At 39.6% G+C, this 22128-nt stretch overlaps 1 protein-coding gene and 1 long non-coding RNA gene across 5 annotated transcripts; both read right to left on the bottom strand.

Annotated features, from left to right (window-relative positions):
• Nucleotides 1-848: 848 nt before the first annotated feature.
• On the bottom strand, nucleotides 849-20636 carry LOC126608192 (AP-2 complex subunit mu-like). Of its 3 annotated transcripts, XM_050276025.1 has the most exons (14): nucleotides 20236-20636; nucleotides 19769-19867; nucleotides 10067-10244; nucleotides 5616-5706; nucleotides 5046-5140; nucleotides 4791-4880; nucleotides 4661-4709; nucleotides 4449-4587; nucleotides 3440-3556; nucleotides 2741-2831; nucleotides 2507-2649; nucleotides 1821-1935; nucleotides 1357-1401; nucleotides 849-1283 (listed from the first exon to the last, which is right to left on the bottom strand). In XM_050276025.1, exons 3-14 carry the CDS (start codon nucleotides 10235-10237, stop codon nucleotides 1203-1205), a joined length of 1227 nt encoding a protein of 408 aa, XP_050131982.1. In that variant the 5' UTR covers nucleotides 10238-10244; nucleotides 19769-19867; nucleotides 20236-20636; the 3' UTR covers nucleotides 849-1202. The 3 variants fall into 3 exon arrangements, with proteins under 3 accessions (XP_050131982.1, XP_050131981.1, XP_050131983.1); XM_050276024.1 differs by lacking the exon at nucleotides 19769-19867; XM_050276026.1 differs by lacking the exons at nucleotides 19769-19867; nucleotides 20236-20636 and adding an exon at nucleotides 20209-20231.
• LOC126608205 (uncharacterized) lies at nucleotides 16014-19753 on the bottom strand. 2 transcript variants are annotated; one of them, XR_007617786.1, is made up of 4 exons: nucleotides 17789-19753; nucleotides 17433-17611; nucleotides 17238-17301; nucleotides 16014-17141 (listed from the first exon to the last, which is right to left on the bottom strand). It is a non-coding gene; the product is annotated as an uncharacterized LOC126608205 (long non-coding RNA). The 2 variants fall into 2 exon arrangements; XR_007617785.1 differs by having other exon boundaries at nucleotides 16014-17301.
• Nucleotides 20637-22128: the final 1492 nt, after the last annotated feature.

The following is a 22128-nucleotide window of genomic DNA, read 5'->3' as shown; positions in this document are numbered from 1 at the left end:
TACAAACACACTGAGATTCAAGACGGATGCATTTCTTTGACGAACAATTCGAGTTTTGGGCCCGAGTTTGGGCTGAGTTTCAAGAAGATATGGTGTGTTTATGAATTGTATTCCGTGGTTTTAACACAGATGTAGTTACACAAGAAATCGCAATCACAGACCCAATATTTCAAATATAACAAGAACTTGCCCGACATAAAATTTAACAGATTGACCAACTCTAACACGTAAACCTTAACTAAATCGTATTATACAACCTGCAAAAACTCAACTTAGATTATGAAATTCAACACCTTTCAATAAACCCAGATTCCATAAATAAATAAAACCCTAAATTCTAATCTCAATTTGACCCTAAAAATCAAATCAAGCTCAGTAATATCACAATCTGCAAAACAACCGAAGATTCGAAGTTTACCAGACAAGAGGAGCAGATGAGGACGAGCAGGACGCAGAGATGAGGGTGAGGAGGATGAGGATGAGGGAGCGAGGCAAGGAGGGAGCTCTGTGCGACAACTCTCTCTCGCAAGATGAGCGAGGTTCTCTGTCGCAGAAGGGCTTTACGAGTCCGGCTGAATTTGGGGTTCTTGGCTAAGAACTCCTAGCGAAGTGTATAATTTGAGTGAGTCCTATCTAATCACATTAAACCTAATCCTTGTGCAGACCAAACATGAGACTACACTAACAATTAGTCTAGTTTAGTCCAGTCCCACCTAAAAAGGTCAAACAAACACCCTAAATGGTTTAGTATAGTGCTTCTTTGCCTAGTTATGAAAAACTAATCCCGCTTAGCAAGTTGTGGTAACAGTAGATTATAATAACCATTGCAGAAGTTTAGTAAGTACAAGTTAACGAATGTGATGCCGAATATTACGAAGCCATCACAAATTCACTGAAGTCTCATAATCTCAACAAATGAAAGTTGTGCCAAACCGCATTAAACTATTTCTCTATAGAAACAAAAGAAGAAGAAAAAATTGAAGGGTCAAAACCAGTTCCAGAGCTAGCTAGCATTTACAACAGGATACAAGACATTCGTCACAAACAAGCATATCGACACAAGGACACGAGCAATAGAAATCCCTACGATTTATCCTCCGCAACATAAACTCCTGAATAATTTCTTCCCACTCAACTTGATTGTATAAAATATTCCAGCATCCACCCTAAAATCCTCTCTTCACAGCAACAATCCCGTGTCTCTAGCACCTAATCTCGTAAGAACCAGCTTTCGTGATATAGCGAACCCACTCAACAGTGTTGTATCCACTCTTTTCCCATACCTGCAGAATATCAATGAGTAAATGCTACATTTTTTAAACAAGGCATACCAGTGTTGACAGGGCAAGATATTACCTTCAGAAAACGGACACGTAAACCAGACGCTGTAAACATCGGAACCTGTATACGTAATAACCCCAAATTAGTCACCTTCTTTAAACAGGTGGACAAAGAGAAGAAAACAATATCGAGTGCAATCAAATCTACTCATACAGGAAATCAGTCTGTAACTACCTATGGAGGCGCTTAATAATTGATTCAAATAATGTCCTTGTGAGATAATTGATGATTAATCGTTAGAAATGTACTTCAGATGGATATTAACTTCAAAAATACATGTTAAGGTATAAGTTCTGTGAAACATCGTCTGCTGATTATTTGGGGTTTGGCAACAGTTTATTTATTTTTCTTTTTTGTTCTTCCCTATTGATGCACCACCTACTGATGTGGAGATGAGCTGCTGAGATCAACAAACAAATGAAACATGTACCCAATTGTCATAAGACTCCTGGAATTAGTAATGATGATTAGTAAGTCACCTGGAACTCCATTTGGATTGGTGGCCTTGTCCAAGATTTCTTTTCTGTCATCGTGGAAATCAGCTCAACTTCTGCACTCAAAGTTGGCTCTGTTTGTCCTGGAAATTTCCTTATCCTACAAAGTGCAAGAAAGTCAATACAATACAGTGAAAGAAACAACTACAATCCGCAACATGCACAGACACATTTCACGCAGCCTCCTATAAGTTCCATTTATGCCTGAAAGATATACACATTTTGGGCTTGTTTGCTGTATAGAATGGGCTCGGCTTGGACAATCCACTAGATTCAATGAATGTTGAATAGAAATATGGATGTCAACTTGCATATTTTGTCAACTGAAGGTAGAAGATGGACAAGTCATGAAGAACACTTGTCCCTTTCAATCCTCTCATTTTTGTGGGGGGATTAGGAGGGATAAGTTTTCTTCATAATTTTTCCATCTTCTACCTTTTTCTTCCAACATTCATTGAATTTACTTAGTTGTCCAAGCCAATCCTAAACATCAACCGAGGCCTTTCCCAAATCCAATTCTAATCCCATCTTTCTACCACCTAAGACCGTGCCCAATGGCTACTACATAAAATCATATTTCAGAATTATTTTGACAAAATGTTAACGCCAATCTTAACTTCAATATGGCCCAAAGGATTAGAATTCAACAAAAAAACATATAAATCACTCACTTCCAGACCAAGCAATCAATAGCCGCATTGTATTTTGCTCGACCAGACGTCACTTGAAAACTTGTTTTTGCTGTTTGTTTTGGCACAGGAATTTTGATGACAACCCCAAGAGCAAACATTTTTGCACCGAAAACGCTCTTGACCTGAAGAGCATGAGCATATATAACTATATAAGCTATCTTCCAAGCAAAGAACTTCTAAAGATAACAGCTTTTATCATGCGAAGTAGCAAACCTTAACATTTACTTCAATACGAGTTCTGCCGAGTTCCTTAATTGTAGGCAATACTCGGAATGGAAGATTAACACCCTCAGTAATACGATACCTAAGGCACATAAACCCAACCACAGAAGCAGGCCTCATAAATACAATTAAATTTATCAGATAACACTGCTAAGTAACTATGACAATTTCTCTGTATCAAAAGAATTCAACCTATGATAAAGAATTATAAGAGTTCTATCTGTATGTCGTAGTTTAATACTAGCAATTTTGCACGCATTACACATGTACAAGATTGGTTACTGCAGATATGGTAGTGGTGAAGAGTTCAAAAGGTTGAGTAGAACACTATAACAGCTGTTTAGGACTTATTGTTGGTTGATAACTTCATCAACCAACAAAGTTCTTGTGTCAAAAGATGAAAAAATGGAGTGGGGTCATGAATCAGAAAACCAACTGGTCCACCAACAGCATAGAAGATATAATCAGAACATCATATGATACGAGATTTGCATATTGAAACTCTTTGAAATCACGGACAAGGTTAAATGGCAAGCCTCATTATAAAAACAAGTTTTCCCACGTTGTGGCATCCTACTAAATCCTAATGAAACACAAAAATGAGCAAGGACAAAACATTACCATGAAGTGAGCAGACCTGAGATAAATTCAAACCAATAAATTAAGACATTAATGGAAGTATGAGCTTACTTCATCAATTCAAATTCACCATCAGGTGGCACAAAACTAACTGTCTTCTCTGAGTTAAACCTCGTCAAGTTTACACATTGATGGAAAGTAACATCGTCGAGCTCAATAGTTTTCCCACTGCAAAATACTCAAGTCAAAATAGAAACTAAAAAGGAATTACATCTTTGTGCGGTTAGAAACTATAATCATCTTGACAAAGGCCAATATGCAAGGCTCAAAATACAAAACATATAAACTTTTTCGTACTCACCTGTAAAGGAAAATAAAATGACAACGAAAAGTAAATTCAAAGTTTAAGAACTAAATAAAAATGCATAAATATTTGGTCAAAATAAGAGTTGTAGATCTCAGTCTAATAAAGATTAGACAGTAATAAGATGGGAAGAAACTAAGGAAAGAAAAAGGAAAAAACAGATAAAAGAGTAATACATCTGAACCACAGCGTATATGTACATGGTACACAGCAGAAAACGCATTCCATATCCATTGAGAACAAAGAAACAAATATGCCTACGGCACCACTAAAATGTATGCTGCGGCTCAAATTAAGGATAGCAATTTACTAGAAAAGCAATTTCTTAGTGAGGCCCTTAAATGATCTCTCTTACCAATAGAATAGTTTAGAATTATTTGTAGAGTGGCCACAAATTAAAGAAGAGAGCGGCAAGCTTCTCTGTATTGGGGTTCTCTACTGAAAACTGTGATGCGCTGTACTTGTTCTCTTCTATTATTATATATTTAATATTTGGTTTTTTGTGTTTCTTTCCCATATTAGGCTAGGGAGTTGAGTGAAAACATTTCCCTACGGCAAAAGCATGTAACAACATATTCCCATGTGGAAACTAATAAATCAGCCATATTTTTCAAATGGATAAGTAACTAGTTAAAACCTAAGCCATATCTAAGGAAACAGAAATTTGAAAACAAATATTATGCTAAGAAAGTTCATAACTGAAGTTAAATACAATCGAAATACCAGAACAGCATAGTGAGTAATTAAAAGACATACCTTTTTGTGGGACGGGATTTAAGCTGTGATTCTTTCTCAAGGCCAATTTTATCATTCAATCCCAATTTCAAATCAGGCATCCCAGAGAGGAAGCATTTCATTAGAATCTTCCCGGTTACATCACAACGTAGAACACTACCTATAGCCTCCCAAATCAGTTATGAGTGACGAAACAGACATTGTGCAAAACACATTCAAAAACACCTGCCTACCTTTGGAAGACATAAGAAGATTTACACTTTCCACAATATCCAAGAAGACCTGCACTGATGAAATGTCAATAATCTAGTAGAATGTTTAATAATGAATATGTAAAAGAAAATTCAGAGAAATCTAAATCACCTCATTCTTTTTATAAGCAAGGCCCTCTCTGCGCCAACCAACAGCACCTGTAACTTGTAGTGTTGCATTAGGGACAGGTTTATCTGCAGGCTGTTGTTTTTGGCACACAGTTGAAAAGAAAAATTATCAGAAACTAATATCATGATATCCGCATGAAGAACCAAAATGTTCTGCATGTTTTTAGCAAGAAAGAAGTCATCGAAGTCTTTGTACATAATGGCCCTACCATATCTTGAAACATTACAAGCATCTTACCTTAGAAGAGAATGGAGAGCGCACTCCTTCCTGAGTGATGTAAAGCTTTAAAATTTCTGGAGAAAGATTCTGTGGGTAACCAAAATCCATAATTTCTGCAATTTAAAGGGTGGGTTTTGACTATTTAGACATGATGAATTGTACAGATAAATATAACTACAAACAACCAAAAAGATAAACAACTGACATAACAAAAACATTCAAATGTTTGCACATCATAATCAACAATGTGATGAATGCATGCATTGATTCTGACATGGGCAATACCAGATCATATTCACAAAACAATTTTACATTATTACATGCCATATTAGAAAGCCCACACATGGCATTGTGCACAACAAAGTTTCAACTAGCAAACCTAGTCATGCTATAAGAGGATAGTGTGTATAGTTGAATAGTTGAATAGTTTTGTAGTTCCACCATAGACTACTCAAATATGCATCTTCCCCATTTTATTAGGTGAATTCTAAAGTGTGAGACATATGCAGGATAAAGGTTTTTGTATAAATATACAATAGCTTCTGTACATGAATGCAAACAGTAGAGGTGAATTGTTCAATTACGTACCGTCTAATAGCTCATAAATCAGAACAAAATTATTACGAATTGCATCTTCATCAAAAGCCCCACCAAAATAAGATTTGAACAGTGCAACAGCCTGCACGAAGAATAGACCAGAATCATCTACCACAATTTTGAGACTATTTTTTCAAAGGTCCGTATCACAATGAGTCAAACACATTATGCAGCCATGTTCCCCAACCTATAAACCTGTCTATGGTGAGTTAAAAATCTTTATGGGCAAATTATCACTATCACTGCAAGACCAGTATGTGAAAACGTGAAGGTAAAAGAGTCCCATATTGGTGAATGGAGAAACCTTGCAAGGGCTTATAAGAGGTTTGGCTACTCCCCATATTGCCAATTGGTTTTATGGTGGAACCTCAACTTTCTTCATGGTATCAAAGCAAGTTGGCCCACGTGTGAAGCTCAACGGCCACACGTGCTCCACATCACCCAATTCGTGTTGTCCACGTGTTTGGCTTGAAAATTTGCCACACATGAGGGGGGTGTGTGAGAATGTGAAGGTAAAGAGTTCCACATTGGTGAATAAAGAAACCTTGCAAGGGCTTATAAGAGGTTGGGCTACTCCCCATACTGCCAATTGGTTTTATGGTGGAACCTCACACTGTATAGTTACCACATTAATGAAATTTTTTAGCATAAAAAAAAAATAATATAAAGGAGGCCATTGACATAAAAACTCTTGAGAATGCACTATCCCACATCTAAACTCATGCAGCTAACTTCAGCACTAATCCCCCCTGCCGTAAAGAAGAAAGAAGACAGTTGGTTCATCCTATTTACAAGAAATTTTGTTCTCAAACTAATTCCAAATTACACAAAGAACAAATCAGTACTTTTGTAGGTTTCAATTGAATATAAGTTGTGAGTAGCACAAATTTTCCTCGTTCCCATAACAGAGAAATGAGTTATTGTTCTTTGTCATAAAAGCAAGTCTAGTCATCTATATAACATTGGAAATCTTAGCGGTTTGCAAAAATATCTTAATTAAGGGTAAAGATGTTGGTGTAAAAGTTTGGCTCGACATAAGCCAAGATGGATGTCAATTGTGAAGAGAGTCCCACATTGGAGAAGTACAACAATAATCTATGGTTTAAATATAGGTGTTCCCCGTCTAATTGCACCAAGGCTTTTTGAGATAAAACCCCACACTTGAGGTCCACTGGGCTTGATACCACCCAGGGGATTGGACCTAGGTGGTTAAGTGGGGACAATATCGGTGCATGGCAGCCTTAGTAGTGGACATTTATGGAGCCCATGACACAATAAAAGATTCTTTCAATAAGAAAAACCTTGCATTACCTATTATACAAAGAACATAAATTACAATACAGAAGAAGCAGACTGGATGCACTCCACACAAACATCAGGAAAAAACAAGACTTGTAGAAAAATCCCTTTTAACTGCTTTTGTCCTGTCAAAGTTTTTGGAGTAAAACTTAGAAGTCAAAATACGCTGCAAGCTCCTTACACTTGTTTAGCAAGCAGATCAACAAGGCAAATCCTTACATCAGTGCATCAAATATAAAAGTTTTGATTTCTAATTCAAAGGAAAATGAGGTAGGACAACCAAACAAGATTAGGAATTATTTATCCTTCTCAATAGGATTGTTGTTGATAAAGATTGGAGAATGTGTTGTGATAGTCGAGCAATTAACAGGATTACCATCAAGTACAAATTTTCAATGCCTCGGTTAGAAGACATACTTGATGTTTCGTGTGGTTATATAATTTTCTCGAAACTTGATTTGCCATGTGGATATCATCAAATTCGAATTAAACTTGGAGATGAGTGGAAAAAAATGTTCAAGAGTAAACATGGACTATAGGAATGGTTGGTGATGCCGTTTGGTTTATCGAACGCAACACACTTGATGAATCAAGTTTTGCGCCCTTTCATTGGTAAGTTCATTGTTTATTGTGATGATATTTTGATTTATAGTAAGACAGAAGGCGAAAATTTAGATCATTTGAGACAAGTATTGACTGTGTTACAAGAAACTAAGTTGTTTATCAACTTGAAGAAGTGTACTTTTGTCACAAACAAGCTACTCTTCATGAGATATGTCGGGAGTTCTGAGGGAATTCATGTAGATGGGAATTAGGTGAAAGCCATTAAAAGAGAGTGGCCAGCTCCAAAGTCAGTGGGGGATGTGAGAAGTTTTCATGGATTAGCTACTACTTTCTACTGCAGATTTGTTAGAAATTTCAGTAGTATTGTCGCTCCTATTACTTAATGCTTGAAGAAAGGCAAGTTTCATAGGGGTGATGAACAAGAGAAAAAGCTTTGCTTTGATTAAAGAAAAGTTATGCACAGCTCCTGTTTTGGCATTGCCCAATTTTAGCAAGGTGTTTGAAGATGAATGTGACACAAGTGGGGTTGGAATTGGTGCTGTTTTGTCTCCAGAAAAAAGGCCAATAGCGTTCTTTAGTGAAAAGCTTAGTGAAGCCAGGCAAAAGTGGAGCACTTGTGACCAAGAGTTCTATGCAATTGTGCGAGCATTGAAACAATGGGAACATTACCTTATGCAAAAGGAATTTGTTCTTTAAACCGATCACCAAGGTTTGAAGTTTACTAATGGCCAGAAAAGTGTGGACAAGAGGCATATCCGGTGGGTTACTTATCTGCAGAAATTCCCGTTCGTGATCAAGCATAAATATGGAGTAACAAATATTGTTGCCAATGCTTTGAGTAGGCGTGCTCATTTGTTGGTGACTTTAGCTCAAAAAATTGTAGGATTTGAGTTTTTGAAAGAGCTTTATGAAGAAGATGAAGGCTTCAAAGATTTATTCATCAATGAAGGTTATTTATTGCGGGAAATAAGCTTTGTTTTCCCCAAACTTCTTTAAGGGGAAAGCTAATTCGCAATCTGCATGGTGGTGGTTTAAGATGGCATCTTGGTCGGGTCAAGACAATTGCAAGTATAGATGGCCTCAATTAAAACGAGACGTGGGAAAAATTGTTAAGAAGTATTATGCATGTCAAGTATCTAAAGGGCAGTCACAACATATAGATGGCCTCAATTTAAACGAGACGTGGGAAAAATTGTTAAGAAGTATTATGCATGTCAAGTATCTAAAGGGCAGTCACAACATATAGATGGCCTCAATTTAAACGAGACATGGGAAAAATTGTTTAGAAGTATTATGCACGTCAAGTATCTAAAGGGCAGTCACAACATACTGGACTTTATATGCCTTTGCCTGTTCCAAATGGTATTTGGGAAGATATTTCCATGGATTTTGTTTTGGGGCTACCTCGTACACAACGAGTAGATTCTGTATTCGTGGCGGTGGTTGATAGATGTTTAAAGATGACACATTTCATTCCTTTTAGGAAGACATCCGATGCATCAAACATAGCAAGATTGTTCTTTCAAGATTGTTTAGCCACTTTTGGATAACTTTGTGGAAGATGTTTGGTACTAATTTGAATGGAAGTAGCACTGCCCATCCTCAAACTGATGGCCAAACAGAGGTCACTAATTGTACGCTGGGAAACATAATTTGAAGTCTTTGTGGAGATAAACCAAAGCAATGGATTTTCCCTTGCCACAAGTAGATTTTGCTTACAATAGTGCTGAGCATAGAGCTATCAGTAAGTCGCCATTTTCTGTGGTTTATGTTTCAGTACCTAAGAATGTTGTCTAGTGAAGCTTCCGAAAGGGTATGGATTTAGTGTGGCCACTGAAACATTGGCAAAAGAAGTGAAAGAAATTCAAGGGGATGTTAAAAAGAATTTAGAGGAGACAAATTCGGAGTACAAAGCCAAAGCAGATTTACGAGGGTGAGCTGTAGTGTTTGCTGAAGGGGATTATGTGATAATTTTTCTCAGGAGTACGGACCTTATAAGAGACTCAAGAAGATTAATGACAATGCCTATGTTATTGATTTTCCAGAGTTGATAGGAATTTCAAAGACTTTCAACGTAGCCAATATCCATGAGTACCATGCTGACGAAGAGCCATTGTATCCCGAAGAAAACTCGAGGACGAGTTTCTTTCCAAGTGAAGGGGACTGATGTAGGACAACCAAAGAAGATTAGGAATTATTTATCCTTTCAGCAATAGGATTTAAATCAATTTTCCTTTTCCTATTTGGTTTTCTTTGTTTCTTTGTTCTTTTTTTTTTTTTTAGGATCTCCTTTTCCAAGTAGAATTTCAATTTCCTTGTTATGCAGCAATTAGCCTTTGTTTTACTTTTACCTAGAAGAATTAGCAATTGATGGCTAAATAAAGCCTAGTTCTCTGCTGTAACTTTGAGATTTCAAGTTTTATCAATTAAACCCTTGAATTTCATTCAATCTGGTGGATTCTAAAGATTGTGTTCTAGATGTGTTTTAAGTTTTAGACGCTTGTCTAGGACTTTTCTGACTATTCTGCTGCGTTAGAAAATGAAATCTACATAGACTTTAAATGATAAGATCTTATTACCTCAACAACAAACTTGAATGCACAGGCTACATTGGCATTGCTGCTGACTACAATTACAATGTAAACATTGCTGATTCTCATGTAAAAGAAAGAGCATCCACTAATCTGCCGCACAGGACATGTTCCAAGTTCTTTTGTTTGCATAATATGCATGCGGAAAGCATCCACCATATTTCCTCTAAAGAAAGAAATGATTAGAGTAATTAGCAAACCACACAAGGTCAACTCTTTAATTAACTTTTACTCACATAAAAATGCAGCCAACAACAGAGAGCACCAGCATAGATGGTCCAAACACATGCATAGAGAAGTAAGGAGCTGACAATTAAACTTTTCAACTCATGACAAGATGGCCTAACAAGTAGCATTCCCAGCCAGATAATATATTTCTTCCACTGCCCTAAAGCATATTTAAGTGAGCTTGGAACCTAGCCTAAACCCTCTCTGCCTTCTCAAAGGCCAACAAATTCAGAAGATACCTCTCTGCATATCATCACGCAGAAAGAATACATATAAATTAGAAAATTTGGGAGCCTGCCTGCATACACCTAGTTCAGGATGTAATGAGTGTATTGCAGTACAAAGTAGGTCTTAGGTTCATTTTGTAAGAAAAAAAACTGAAGAACTAGATAATATTTAACCAAACCCTGAAAAAAAAAAGTAAAATTAAATCTTTTCCATTGCTTATGGTTTAATTTTCATTATGCATAAATCTGCCTAAACCCATAACACCATCAATCTTAATGAGTGCCTAGCAAGCCACATCCCCCATCCATAACGAAACTTTTACACCAGAAGCAGTAGACAAGCTTAAGCCAACAAAATCCCCGCTCTTAATCCTCTTTAACACATTTTGGACCCCACTGTGGGTTTGAGCTTGATGCCTCCCAGCCATATGGTTAGCAACTGAGGAGGGACTCGCATCTGATTAGCTAGTTGTGTTAGGAATTGGCTCATCAAAGTTAGTGTCCTATTTTGTTTAGGATTGTATTATGAAAGAATTAAGTTTCTTTGTACAAGTAGATTGGGAAACTCCGCCGTGTAAGTTTATCTTACATTGCCGGTCCCAAGCCCGGATAAAGGAGGAGGGGGAGGGCGTCAGGTAGTCGACAGCCGGCACTCCATGATCACGTCGAATCCTTATGAAAATGAATCCAGAACGAAATCGCGCTAAAGCTAGGGCGTCACCCGTAAGTGGCGCGCTGTGTGGCCTGAGCACAGTGATAAGTGAGCAAGGGTCGCTGTATCTCCATCGGCACCCGGATACAGTGTTAAATGAGCAAGGGGGCTATAGAAACTTCTTTTCGAACGACTCCACTCAAAGTTGTTTGGGAGCATATGCTCCTATCAACTTTACACGGGACACACAAAAGAAGTACTTTGATCCTATTAGATGGGGAAGGGTGAAGAAGCTAGGACAAAATGGTAGAGTTCAAGAGAGGAAAATGCGTTTAGGAACGTGGAATATAGGAACCTTGACGGGAAAATCTATGGAAGTAGTAGAAGTTATGGTGAGGAGAAGGATAAATATTATGTGCCTACAAGAAACTAAGTGGGTTGGTCGTAAGGCAAAGGATCTAGAAAACTCAGGGTTTAAACTATGGTATTCGGGCACAAATAGAACGAGAAACGGTGTTGGCATCATCGTGGACAAGACCTTGACACAAGATGTTGTAGATGTCAAGAGGGTAGGAGATAGAATCATGGCAATCAAGATTGTAATAGGACAAGAACTTATCAATGTGATTAGTGCGTACGCACCTCAAGTAGGGTTGGATACGAGTTCGAAGGAGAAATTTTGGGAAGACCTTGGAGACTTGGTGCAAGGAATTGCTCAGACGGAGAAGTTATTTATAGGAGATTTAAATGGACACGTGGGCAGGGAGACAGGCAACTATGGAGGTTTTCATGGTGGCCATGGTTTTGGGGAGAGAAACGAGGATGGGGAAGCTATCTTGGATTTTGCAATGGCATATGATCTCTTCTTAGCCAACACCTTCTTTAAGAAGAGAGAAGAACATGTGATCACCTACAAGAGTGGGTCGTCAAAAACACAAATAGATTTTCTTCTAATGAGGAAAGGGGATCGTATAACTTGTAAGGATTGCAAAGTTATACCAGGAGAGAGCGTGACTAATCAACATCGCTTGTTGGTGATGGATGTACATATCAAAAGAGTGAGAAAAAAGAACAAGACTTGGAAGTGCCCAAGGACTAGATGGTGGAATCTAAAAGAAGAAAAACAAGCCATTTTCAAAGAGAAAGTAATCACCCAGTGTGTGTGGGATAGAGAGGGGGAAGCTAACCAAATGTGGGATTCCATGGCTAGTTGTATCCGAAAAGTAGCAAAAGAGGTATTAGGAGAGTCCAAGAGCTTTGCCCCATACCAAAAGGAATCTTGGTGGTGGAATGAGGAGGTACAAGCAAAGGTGAAGGCTAAGAAAGAATGTTGTAAAACCTTATACAAGGATAGGACCGATGAAAATGGTGAAAGGTATAGAAAAGCGAAGCAAGAGGCGAAGAAAGCTGTGAGAGAAGCTAAGTTAGCGGCTTATGACGATATGTATAAGCGACTAGATACCAAAGAAGGAGAGTTGGATATCTATAAACTAGCTAAAGCAAGGGAAAAGAAGACAAAGGACCTAAACCAAGTGAGGTGCATCAAGGATGAGGATGGAAAGGTTCTTGCTACAGAGAACGCGGTTAAAGACAGATGGAAAGGTTATTTTCATAATCTTTTCAATGAAGGACATGAAAGGAGTGCTTCTTTAGGGGAGTTGAGTAACTCAGAAGAGTGTAGAAACTACTCTTTTTATCGTAGAATCCGGAAGGAAGAAGTGGGTGTAGCTTTGAAGAAGATGAAGCATAGAAAAGCAGTAGGCCCAGACGATATACCAATCGAAGTGTGGAAAGTTTTGGGAGAGACAGGTATAACATGGCTCACTGACCTTTTCAATAGGATTTTGAAAACGAAGAAGATGCCGAATGAGTGGCGAATGAGCACTTTGGTGCCTATCTACAAGAATAAGGGCGATGTACAAAATTGCATGAACTATAGGGGAATTAAGCTAATGAGTCATACAATGAAGCTCTGGGAGAGAGTCATTGAGCATAGATTGAGGCAAGAGACACGGGTTTCGGACAACCAATTCGGGTTCATGCCAGGGCGCTCAACCATGGAGGCAATCTATCTCTTACGAAGATTGATGGAAAGATATAGAGATGGGAAAAAGGATTTACACATTGTCTTTATAGATTTGGAAAAAGCGTATGATAGGGTCCCAAGAGACATTCTTTGGAGGATTTTAGAGAAGAAAGGAGTACGAGTAGCATATATCCAAGCTATACAGGATATGTATGAAGGAGCAAAGACTGCCGTAAGAACTCATGAAGGACAAACCGAAAGCTTTCCCATAACTGTAGGATTACATCAAGGCTCATCCTTAAGTCCTTACCTTTTTGCGTTGGTAATGGATGAGTTAACAGGACATATTCAAGGTGATATTCCTTGGTGTATCCTTTTCGCAGACGATATAGTGTTGATAGATGAAACTCAGGAAGGGGTAAATGCAAAGCTTAACCTTTGGAGAGAAGTGTTGGAATCTAAAGGTCTTCGCCTAAGCCGATCAAAGACAGAATATATGGAGTGCAAGTTCAGTGCAAATGGAGGCCAAAACGAGTTAGGGGTGAGGATCCCTAAACCAAAGAGCGACCGTTTTCGTTACCTAGGATCTATCTTGCAAAAGAACGGAGAATTAGATGGAGATCTCAACCATAGAATACAAGCTGGATGGATGAAGTGGAAGAGTGCATCCGGCGTGTTGTGTGACCGCCGTATGCCACTGAAGCTCAAGGAAAAATTTTATAGGACGGCAATAAGGCCGGCGATGCTGTATGGCACAAAATGTTGGGCGGTGAAGCATCAACACGTACACAAAATGGGTGTAGCGGAGATGAGGATGCTTCGTTGGATGTGTGGGCACACGAGAAAGGATAAGATTAGGAATGAGGATATCCGGGGTAAAGTAGGAGTAGCCGAAATTGAAGGAAAGATGAGAGAAAATCGGTTACGGTGGTTTGGACATGTGCAAAGAAGGCCTACTGACGCTCCGATTAGAAGATGCGACTATGGGACAGAGGTTCAGGGCCGAAGGGGCAGAGGAAGACCTAGGAAAACTTTGGAAAGACCCTAAGAAAAGACTTAGAGTACTTGGATCTAACGGAGGACATGACACAGGACAGAACACAATGGCGTTCTAAGATCCATATAGCCGATCCCACTCAGTGACTTGGATTTTCCAAGTCTCCAACCGAGAAGTTTTCCTCACTCGGGAAATTAAGGGAACACTACCTCAACCTATATGCTCCACTCACAAAGCTTCAACATACAAGCTTCAACAAAAGAAAATTCAAAGAACTTAGCGAAGAAGGCTTTGGTGTATTTAACACAATACGTTGAAATGAAGGAAAGCTTATTTATTGATATCCCCGATAAGTTACAAATATGTACATATACTTGAGTCAAAATAAACAAACAAGAGGGAGCCTTCACAAAGGTTGCTTAGGAGAAGTCTCAGCAGTCGGTAGAGCCCCAGAAAGAGAAGGCACCGGAGGGGGATCATTCGGAGCCTCAGTACTGGACAAAACCCTAGAAGGAGGAGGCATCAGAGATTGATCATTTGGAGCTTCATTACGCGGTACAGCCCCAGAAGACGAAGGCAATAAATGCCTTTGGAACAAACCCACAAATCTCTGATGATCAAGTAAAACCTGACCATCAGATTCCTTCATCTGGTCAAGCTTCCTCTTCATGTTTGTAGCATAGTCATGTGCGAGCCGGTGCAACTGTTTATTCTCATGCTTGAGCCCTCTAATCTCCTGTTTGAGACTCATCACTTCAGCCGCCAATGATTCAACTTGGCGGGTTCGAGCAAATAAGCGTTGGGCCATATTAGACACAGAACCTGCACACTGAACACTGAGAGCCAGAGAATCCTTAACAGACAACTCATCAGACCGTTTGGAAAGTAGTCTGTTATCTTTGGGAGTGAGAAGGTTCCTGGCCACTACCGCAGCGGTCATATCATTCTTCATCACGGAATCCCCAACGGTAAGATGACCAGTAGGGGAGACGAAGGATGGGCGCCATATGTTGTCTGGAGAAGGCGGGGCTGCCTCTTCAACAAGGTTCAAGTCAAAACGACGGTCGGAGGGGCCAGACATTTTCAAAGGTGTTGAAGAGAGAAGAGGTCGGACAAATCAAGATCTTAGAAGTGCAAGAATGGAGCTTCTACTGGTGGATATTCAAGTGTGCTTTGGAACTTAATGTCAGCCCCTATAAAAATCTGCACTCGACGAAGCTTCAGAAATCGAAGAGGCGCCTGCTCAGAAATCGAAGAGGCGTTTGCTTTCTCAAAAGCTGGGCTGCTCAGAGACCACGAGGGTCGATCTCAGAAATCGAAGAGGTGTTTGCTTTCTCAAAAGCTAGGCTGCTCAAAGACCACAAAGGCCGATCTCAGAAACCGAAGAGGCTTGCTTTCTCAAAAGCTGGGCTGATCAGAGACCACGATGGCCGATTTTAGAAATCGAATAGGCACCTACTTTTCCAGCCTTGTCAGCACCTGTCACACGCACACTCAGCTTTGCGGAAATTATGGGCATTCTGTCGAAGATTTCTGGCGAAGTAGAAAGCACATGAATCGTACTGTTCAATCACCCACTTCCCACACGCAACAGTAGCTCATGGGTACCACAGATAACTTTGCCAAAGTTCTCTGACAAAGTTGAGACACGTGAAGCTTGCAGCTCCCACTACATCGCTCTGACCAAGAAGGGTAAAAGAATTGCAAAGAAACAACACTAACAAAGTTTAGACACATAAATTTTGAAAGTCTAGCTACCATATTATCACCCACAAGGGTAAAGGAACAGTACCACTGCTGGATAATTGGAAAGTCCCGGTGTGTCAACCTCTGTGCTTCGTGGCAAGGTAGACTAGCAAACATGCCCAACCTTTACTCACATTCGAGAAAACACTCCTAACAAGATTGCTTGCTCCAAAATCGAAGAGGCACCGCCCTCCGAATCTCGAGAGCCAGACTCCCAACATGATTACTTTCTCAAAAATCGAAGAGAGGGTAAAGGAACAGTACCACTGCTGGATAATTGGAAAGTCCCGGTGTGTCAACCTTTGTGCTTCGTGGCAAGGTAGACTAGCAAACATGCCCAACCTTTACTCACATTCGAGAAAACACTCCCAACAAGATTGCTTGCTCCAAAATCGAAGAGGCACCGCCCTCCGAATCTCGAGAGCCAGACTCCCAACATGATTACTTTCTCAAAATCGAAGAGAGGGTAAAGGAACAGTACCACTGCTGGATAATTGGAAAATCCCTGTGTGTCAACCTCTGTGCTTCGTGGCAAGGTAGACTAGCAAACATGCCCAACCTTTACTCACATTCGAGAAAACACTCCCAACAAGATTGCTTGCTCCAAAATCGAAGAGGCACGGCCCTCCGAATCTCGAGAGTCAGACTCCCAACATGATTACTTTCTCAAAAATCGAAGAGACACCGCTCTTCGAATCTCGAGAGCCAGACCCCCAGCAGGATTGCTTTCTCAAAAATCGAAGAGGCATCGTTCTCCGAATCTCGAGAGCCAGACCCCCGACAGGTCTGTAATCTTCACACGCAACATCAGCTTTCCAGATACCCCAAACCACTTTTTCAAAGTGCTCTGACAGCGTTAAAACATGTGAAGCTGGCAGCTCCCACTACCGTGCTATAACCAAGCAGGGTAAAGGAATAGCATTATTACTTGATGTTAGGGAGACTCCTATATATGTCGACTTCCATCCCTAACGGACAGGCAGACCTGCAAAAATGTTCAACCCTTTCTCTTATCTGAGAGGGCACTCCCAACAAAGCCTTTCGAAATATTCAGCTTTCTTTCTCCCCGATAATACCTCTGTAAACAAGCTATACTAGAGCAAGAATATCTCATATCATCAGGGTTAAAAGCAAGAGTATCCCATATCATGCTTTTTCCCTGTCTTTTCCTTTGGCCTTGTTCTTACCTGCAAGACAAGGAGAAAGAGAGCAATCAGTCAGCACTTGGAATCAAGCTTCCAGCCAGGAACTGACTGCCTGGAACCCCTTACCTGATTACTTACCTGGCATTGCTCTCGAGTACTCATCTTCAACATCATATGCTTCCCGGGAAGATACCGCATCTGCCTGAGGAACAGATAGGGCAAGTGAGAAGGATACAAGGAAGCATGTGGAGACAAGCGTAACAGCACACGTGCCGATACATCCACTACTCTATCAAAAGCAAAAGTATCCCATATCAGCAGGGTCGAACGTACTCTAGATTTGATGGACTTGTTTTGACCCTCAAATTCTTTAGTCGGCCTTATACTCTGGAGGAAACCAGAAAACCCTCCAGCCCAGTTCAAGAATAAGCCTATGGAAAATTACTTCTTCAAAAGCAAAAGTATCCCATATCATCTCTCCTCATTTTTCTTCTCTTTATCCTTCATGCTGCCTGCAAGATAGGGAGAATGTGAACAATCAGCCGGAGCTCTGATTGCTTACCTTGTCTGTCACCTCTTTCAGCAGATCCCCCAGCTCGGCGACTTGGGGGACACCTACTACATGGTTTGTATCTCGCTTGACCAAGCATGAAACTACAAGTAAGCTTCAAGTGAAATTGATACATTACCTTGTGCATCTCCACCAGTTACAGATACCACCCCTGGATGGAGGAAGAGTACTTCCAGAGAAGATGCCACATCTACCTATGAGACAGATAAAGGCAAGTCAAGACGATACCACACTCCGGTACTTAGAAGTTTCGTGGCTACGAGATCATTCTCCCACAATATTTCCTAATGTCATTTGTACTAAATCATTCACTTGTACTCACTAAAGGAGAGCTTAAACCTATGTACTTGTGTAAACCCTTCACAATTAATGAGAACTCCTCTATTCCGTGGACGTAGCCAATCTGGATGAACCACGTACATCTTGTGTTTGCTTTCCTATCTATATCCATTTATATACTTATCCACACTAATGACCGGAGCAATCTAGCGAAGATCACAAAAAGTGACCGTTTTCGCTACCTAGGATCTATCTTGCAAGAGAACGGAGAATTAGATGGAGATCTCAACCATAGAATACAAGCTGGATGGATGAAGTGTAAGAGTGCATCCGGCGTGTTGTGTGACCGTCGTAGGCCACTAAAGCTCAAGGGAAAATTTTATAGGACGGCAATAAGGCCAGCGATGTTGTATGGCACAGAATGTTGGGCGGTGAAGCATCAACGTACACAAAATGGGTGTAGCGGAGATGAGGATGCTTCGTGGGATGTATGGGCACACGAGAAATGATAAGATTGGGAATTAGGTTATCCGAGGTAAAGTAGGAGTAGCCAAAATTGAAGGAAATATGAGAGAAAATCGGTTCCGGTGGTTTGGACATGTGCAAAGAAGGCCTACTGACGCTCCGGTTCGAAAATGTGACTACGGGACAGAGGTTCGGGGCCGAAGGAGTAGAGGAAGACCTAGGAAAACTTTGGAAGAGACCCTAAGAAAAGACTTGAGTACTTGGATCTAACGGAGGACATGACACAAATGAGCGCAATGGCGTTCTAGGATTCATATAGCCGACCCCACTTAGTGGGAAAAGGCTTTGTTGTTGTTGTTGTACAAGTAGATTGGGAATCCTAGAGGCATAATTGGAAAAGGAAAGAAAGTGTACTTTCCTATTTAATATAGAATAGGAAGAAAGTTTACTTCCCTATTCCATATAAAATAGGAAATAAAGTACTTTCCTATTTCCATATAGAATTGGAAACTTAATCAGAGGATAGCCATGTAAACCACACTCTAAACTTATAAATAGGTGAGGCAAGGCTAGAAAAAAGAGAGAACAGCCAAAGAGAGCCGAGAGAGAGAAAATGGATTAGTTATTGGGTTTTTCAAAAGTATTGTATACTCTATCCTTGATCAAAGAAGCCATGGTTTTTCTGCCCAGAAAAATCACAATTGGACGTAGGCAAAAGTTTGGCCAAACAAGTATAATCTTGTGTGTTTCTAGTTTAGTCTACAACAACAACAACAACAACAAAGCCTTTTCCCACTAAGTGGGGTCGGCTATATGAATCCTAGAACGCCATTGCGCTTGGTTTTGTGTCATGTCCTCCGTTAGATCCAAGTACTCTAAGTCTTTTCTTAGAGTCTCTTCCAAAGTTTTCCTAGGTCTTCCTCTACCCCTTTGCCCTGAACCTCTGTCCCGTAGTCATATCTTCGAACCGGAGCGTCAGTAGGCCTTCTTTGCACATGTCCAAATCACCGGAACCGATTTTCTCTCATCTTTCCTTCAATTTCGGCTACTCCTACTTTACCTCGGATATCCTCATTCCCAATCTTATCCTTTCTCGTGTGCCCACACATCCCACGAAGCATCCTCATCTCCGCCACACCCATTTTGTGTACGTGTTGATGCTTCACCGCCCAACATTTTGTGCCATACAACATCGTTGGCCTTATTGCCGTCCTATAAAAATTTTCCCTTGAGCTTCAGTGGCCTACGACGGTCACACAACCCGCCGGATGCACTCTTCTATTGCCGTATAAATTAAAGAGCAAGATCCAGAGGAGAGTCAGAATTATAACAAGTTGGTGAGGCAATAGCTTACCAAGGAGATGATCAGTAGGTGATGTGAAAGATGATCAACCACGCTGGGACTGAGACACGGGCCCAGACTCCTAGGGAGGCTTCATCTAATCATATGTCACTTAAACCAAGAGAAACCCACAGGCTACCAATTAATTGGACAAATATTGACAACCGCAGCATCTAAGCCAATCATTGTACGAAGAATGATAAAACAGAACCATGTACAATTTACCACTTCTGATCTACATTTCCACTCTCAACACCCTCATGAATCACAAAAGCACTATATCATACATAAATTTCAAAAATTTGACACAAACCCAGAAATCAGAAAGCACAAAACAGAATACCCATTGACCAAAAAACTTGAAGCAATTCATAAAAGTAAATTTCAGGCCAAACCCATATTCAAAAGTCACAAATATACATGTAAATACAACCAATTCCTCAACAATTTACCAGCTCCCAAAAGCAGAGAGAGATTACCCAACATCGTCACGATAGAGACGGTTGATGAGAACATCACCGCGGAGGTTCAAGAAGTAAACGGCGGAAGCAGCCACCGGCATCTCTGATCCAGTGGATCAAGACCAAATCAGCTGATGGGACTGGGTCCAGCTATCAGATCTGCGAGATTTGGAAATGGACGGCTGAGATTACCAGACTAGAGCATCTGCAACGGTCTGTTGGCTGGTGGTAACTGATATCTCATGAGACCGAGTCTCTCGTTGGCGAGCAATGTAGAGATTTGGAGACTGAAAACAAAGAGGGTGTAGGTGAAAGGAAGAAGTTTTGTGTTCTCGTAGATGAACAGGTAGCAGCGTTGCAGTCGCAGAAGCGTGGCTGCCAGCAGCGGAAATTTGGAACAATATTTTGGGAAATTCGGAAAAATAACCAAATTTTAAAACTCATATAGAATTATAATCATTATAATCAAAACTTGATATAAAAGTATTAATATACCCTTAATACTAAGGTTTCTCATAACAACCACAACACAACCTTTAAACTACCTTAAAATATTGAGAATTACTGCAGATTGAGGCCACGGAATTAACTTTCTCTTTAATTAGCAAGACAACCTATGAGAATGTTCTTCAGACGATACTAATTCCATAGCTAATTATTATTTTTATAATTAGATACTTCAATTTAGTGTTTCACTGACTAAATTGCATACATTCCAATATATTTTTCCAGTGGATGAAGAAAGAATACGAAATTGCATATGCAAAGTGAATAGTGAAAACAAAAAAGTGATGAAGATTAATTTCTCATTTTAGGATAGTTTAAAGGTTTGTATTGGTTGTTGTGAGAAACCCTAATATTAAGGGTATATTAGTACTTTTACATCGAGTTTTGGTTATAATTATCATAAAATTAATATAGTGTGACACACCCCGATCCTAGAATCAAGGCGTGCTAGCCGTCACGTGAGTGTGACATAGCTAAAAGTGCGACACGGAAGCAAGATATAACAGAAATATGAAAGAACTTAACCAACCACTAGCAGAATAACCTACTAGCATACAAGAGAGAGAGAGAGCAGACACGGGAAGAGAAAGGGAAAGGGTTCTGCACGTGTGTGTGTGTGGGGTCCAATAATCCCACTAAGTCATTCTTCAACCCTAACCACACAATCCTACATACCAAATTTTAAATCAACCTTTAATCCAATTTAATTAATTTTCCAAAAACTTAGGAACCATGAAATGTTCAAACATATCACACACACGTACCTTAGTGACCGCCAAGGGCACATTCGTCATTTCATGTCCTTATTAAGAAATATCGGGACGGGCTGTGACATAGTGGCTATAATTCTATATGGGATCTAAAATTTGATTATTTTTCCAAATTTCCCATACCTTTTTCGGTTCATGAAAAATGGGAAATGCCAGGGAGAAAAACCTTCAATTTCTTTGTTTTGATTCATATACATGCATACATACAAATTTTAGATTTTTTGGTGAAAAAAAAATTGGAATTTGGGACCTTCAATTCCCAACTTTAAATTTCATGTAAATATATATCATTTTCAAATTTCTATGAGTGATACTTTCAATTCTAAACTTTAAATTTCATGTAAATATGTGTCATTTCTAAAATTCTATAAGTGAGAATTAAAAATAAAAAATTTTGTATTCAAATTTCATTATTCTTTTAGGTTAATTAAATAAGAAAATTTACAAATTCTAAAAAATAAAATTCAGTCATTTTTATTTCCGTCATTTTGAAATTCTTTAATAGTCTTAAATTTACTCATCTGAACAGTGTAAATGTGTAGACTAAATTTTGTAAACTAAAAGACATGGAGGTTGAGATAGGATTTTGTAGAAATGTTGGGAGACTAAATATGTAAACAATAAACTAAATAAC

The sequence above is a fragment of the Malus sylvestris genome, chromosome 16 (genome assembly GCF_916048215.2).
Source record: "Malus sylvestris chromosome 16, drMalSylv7.2, whole genome shotgun sequence".
NCBI lineage: Eukaryota > Viridiplantae > Streptophyta > Magnoliopsida > Rosales > Rosaceae > Malus > Malus sylvestris.
Note: the sequence above shows the minus strand (reverse complement) of the source record. Positions and strands in the feature narration are given on the sequence as shown.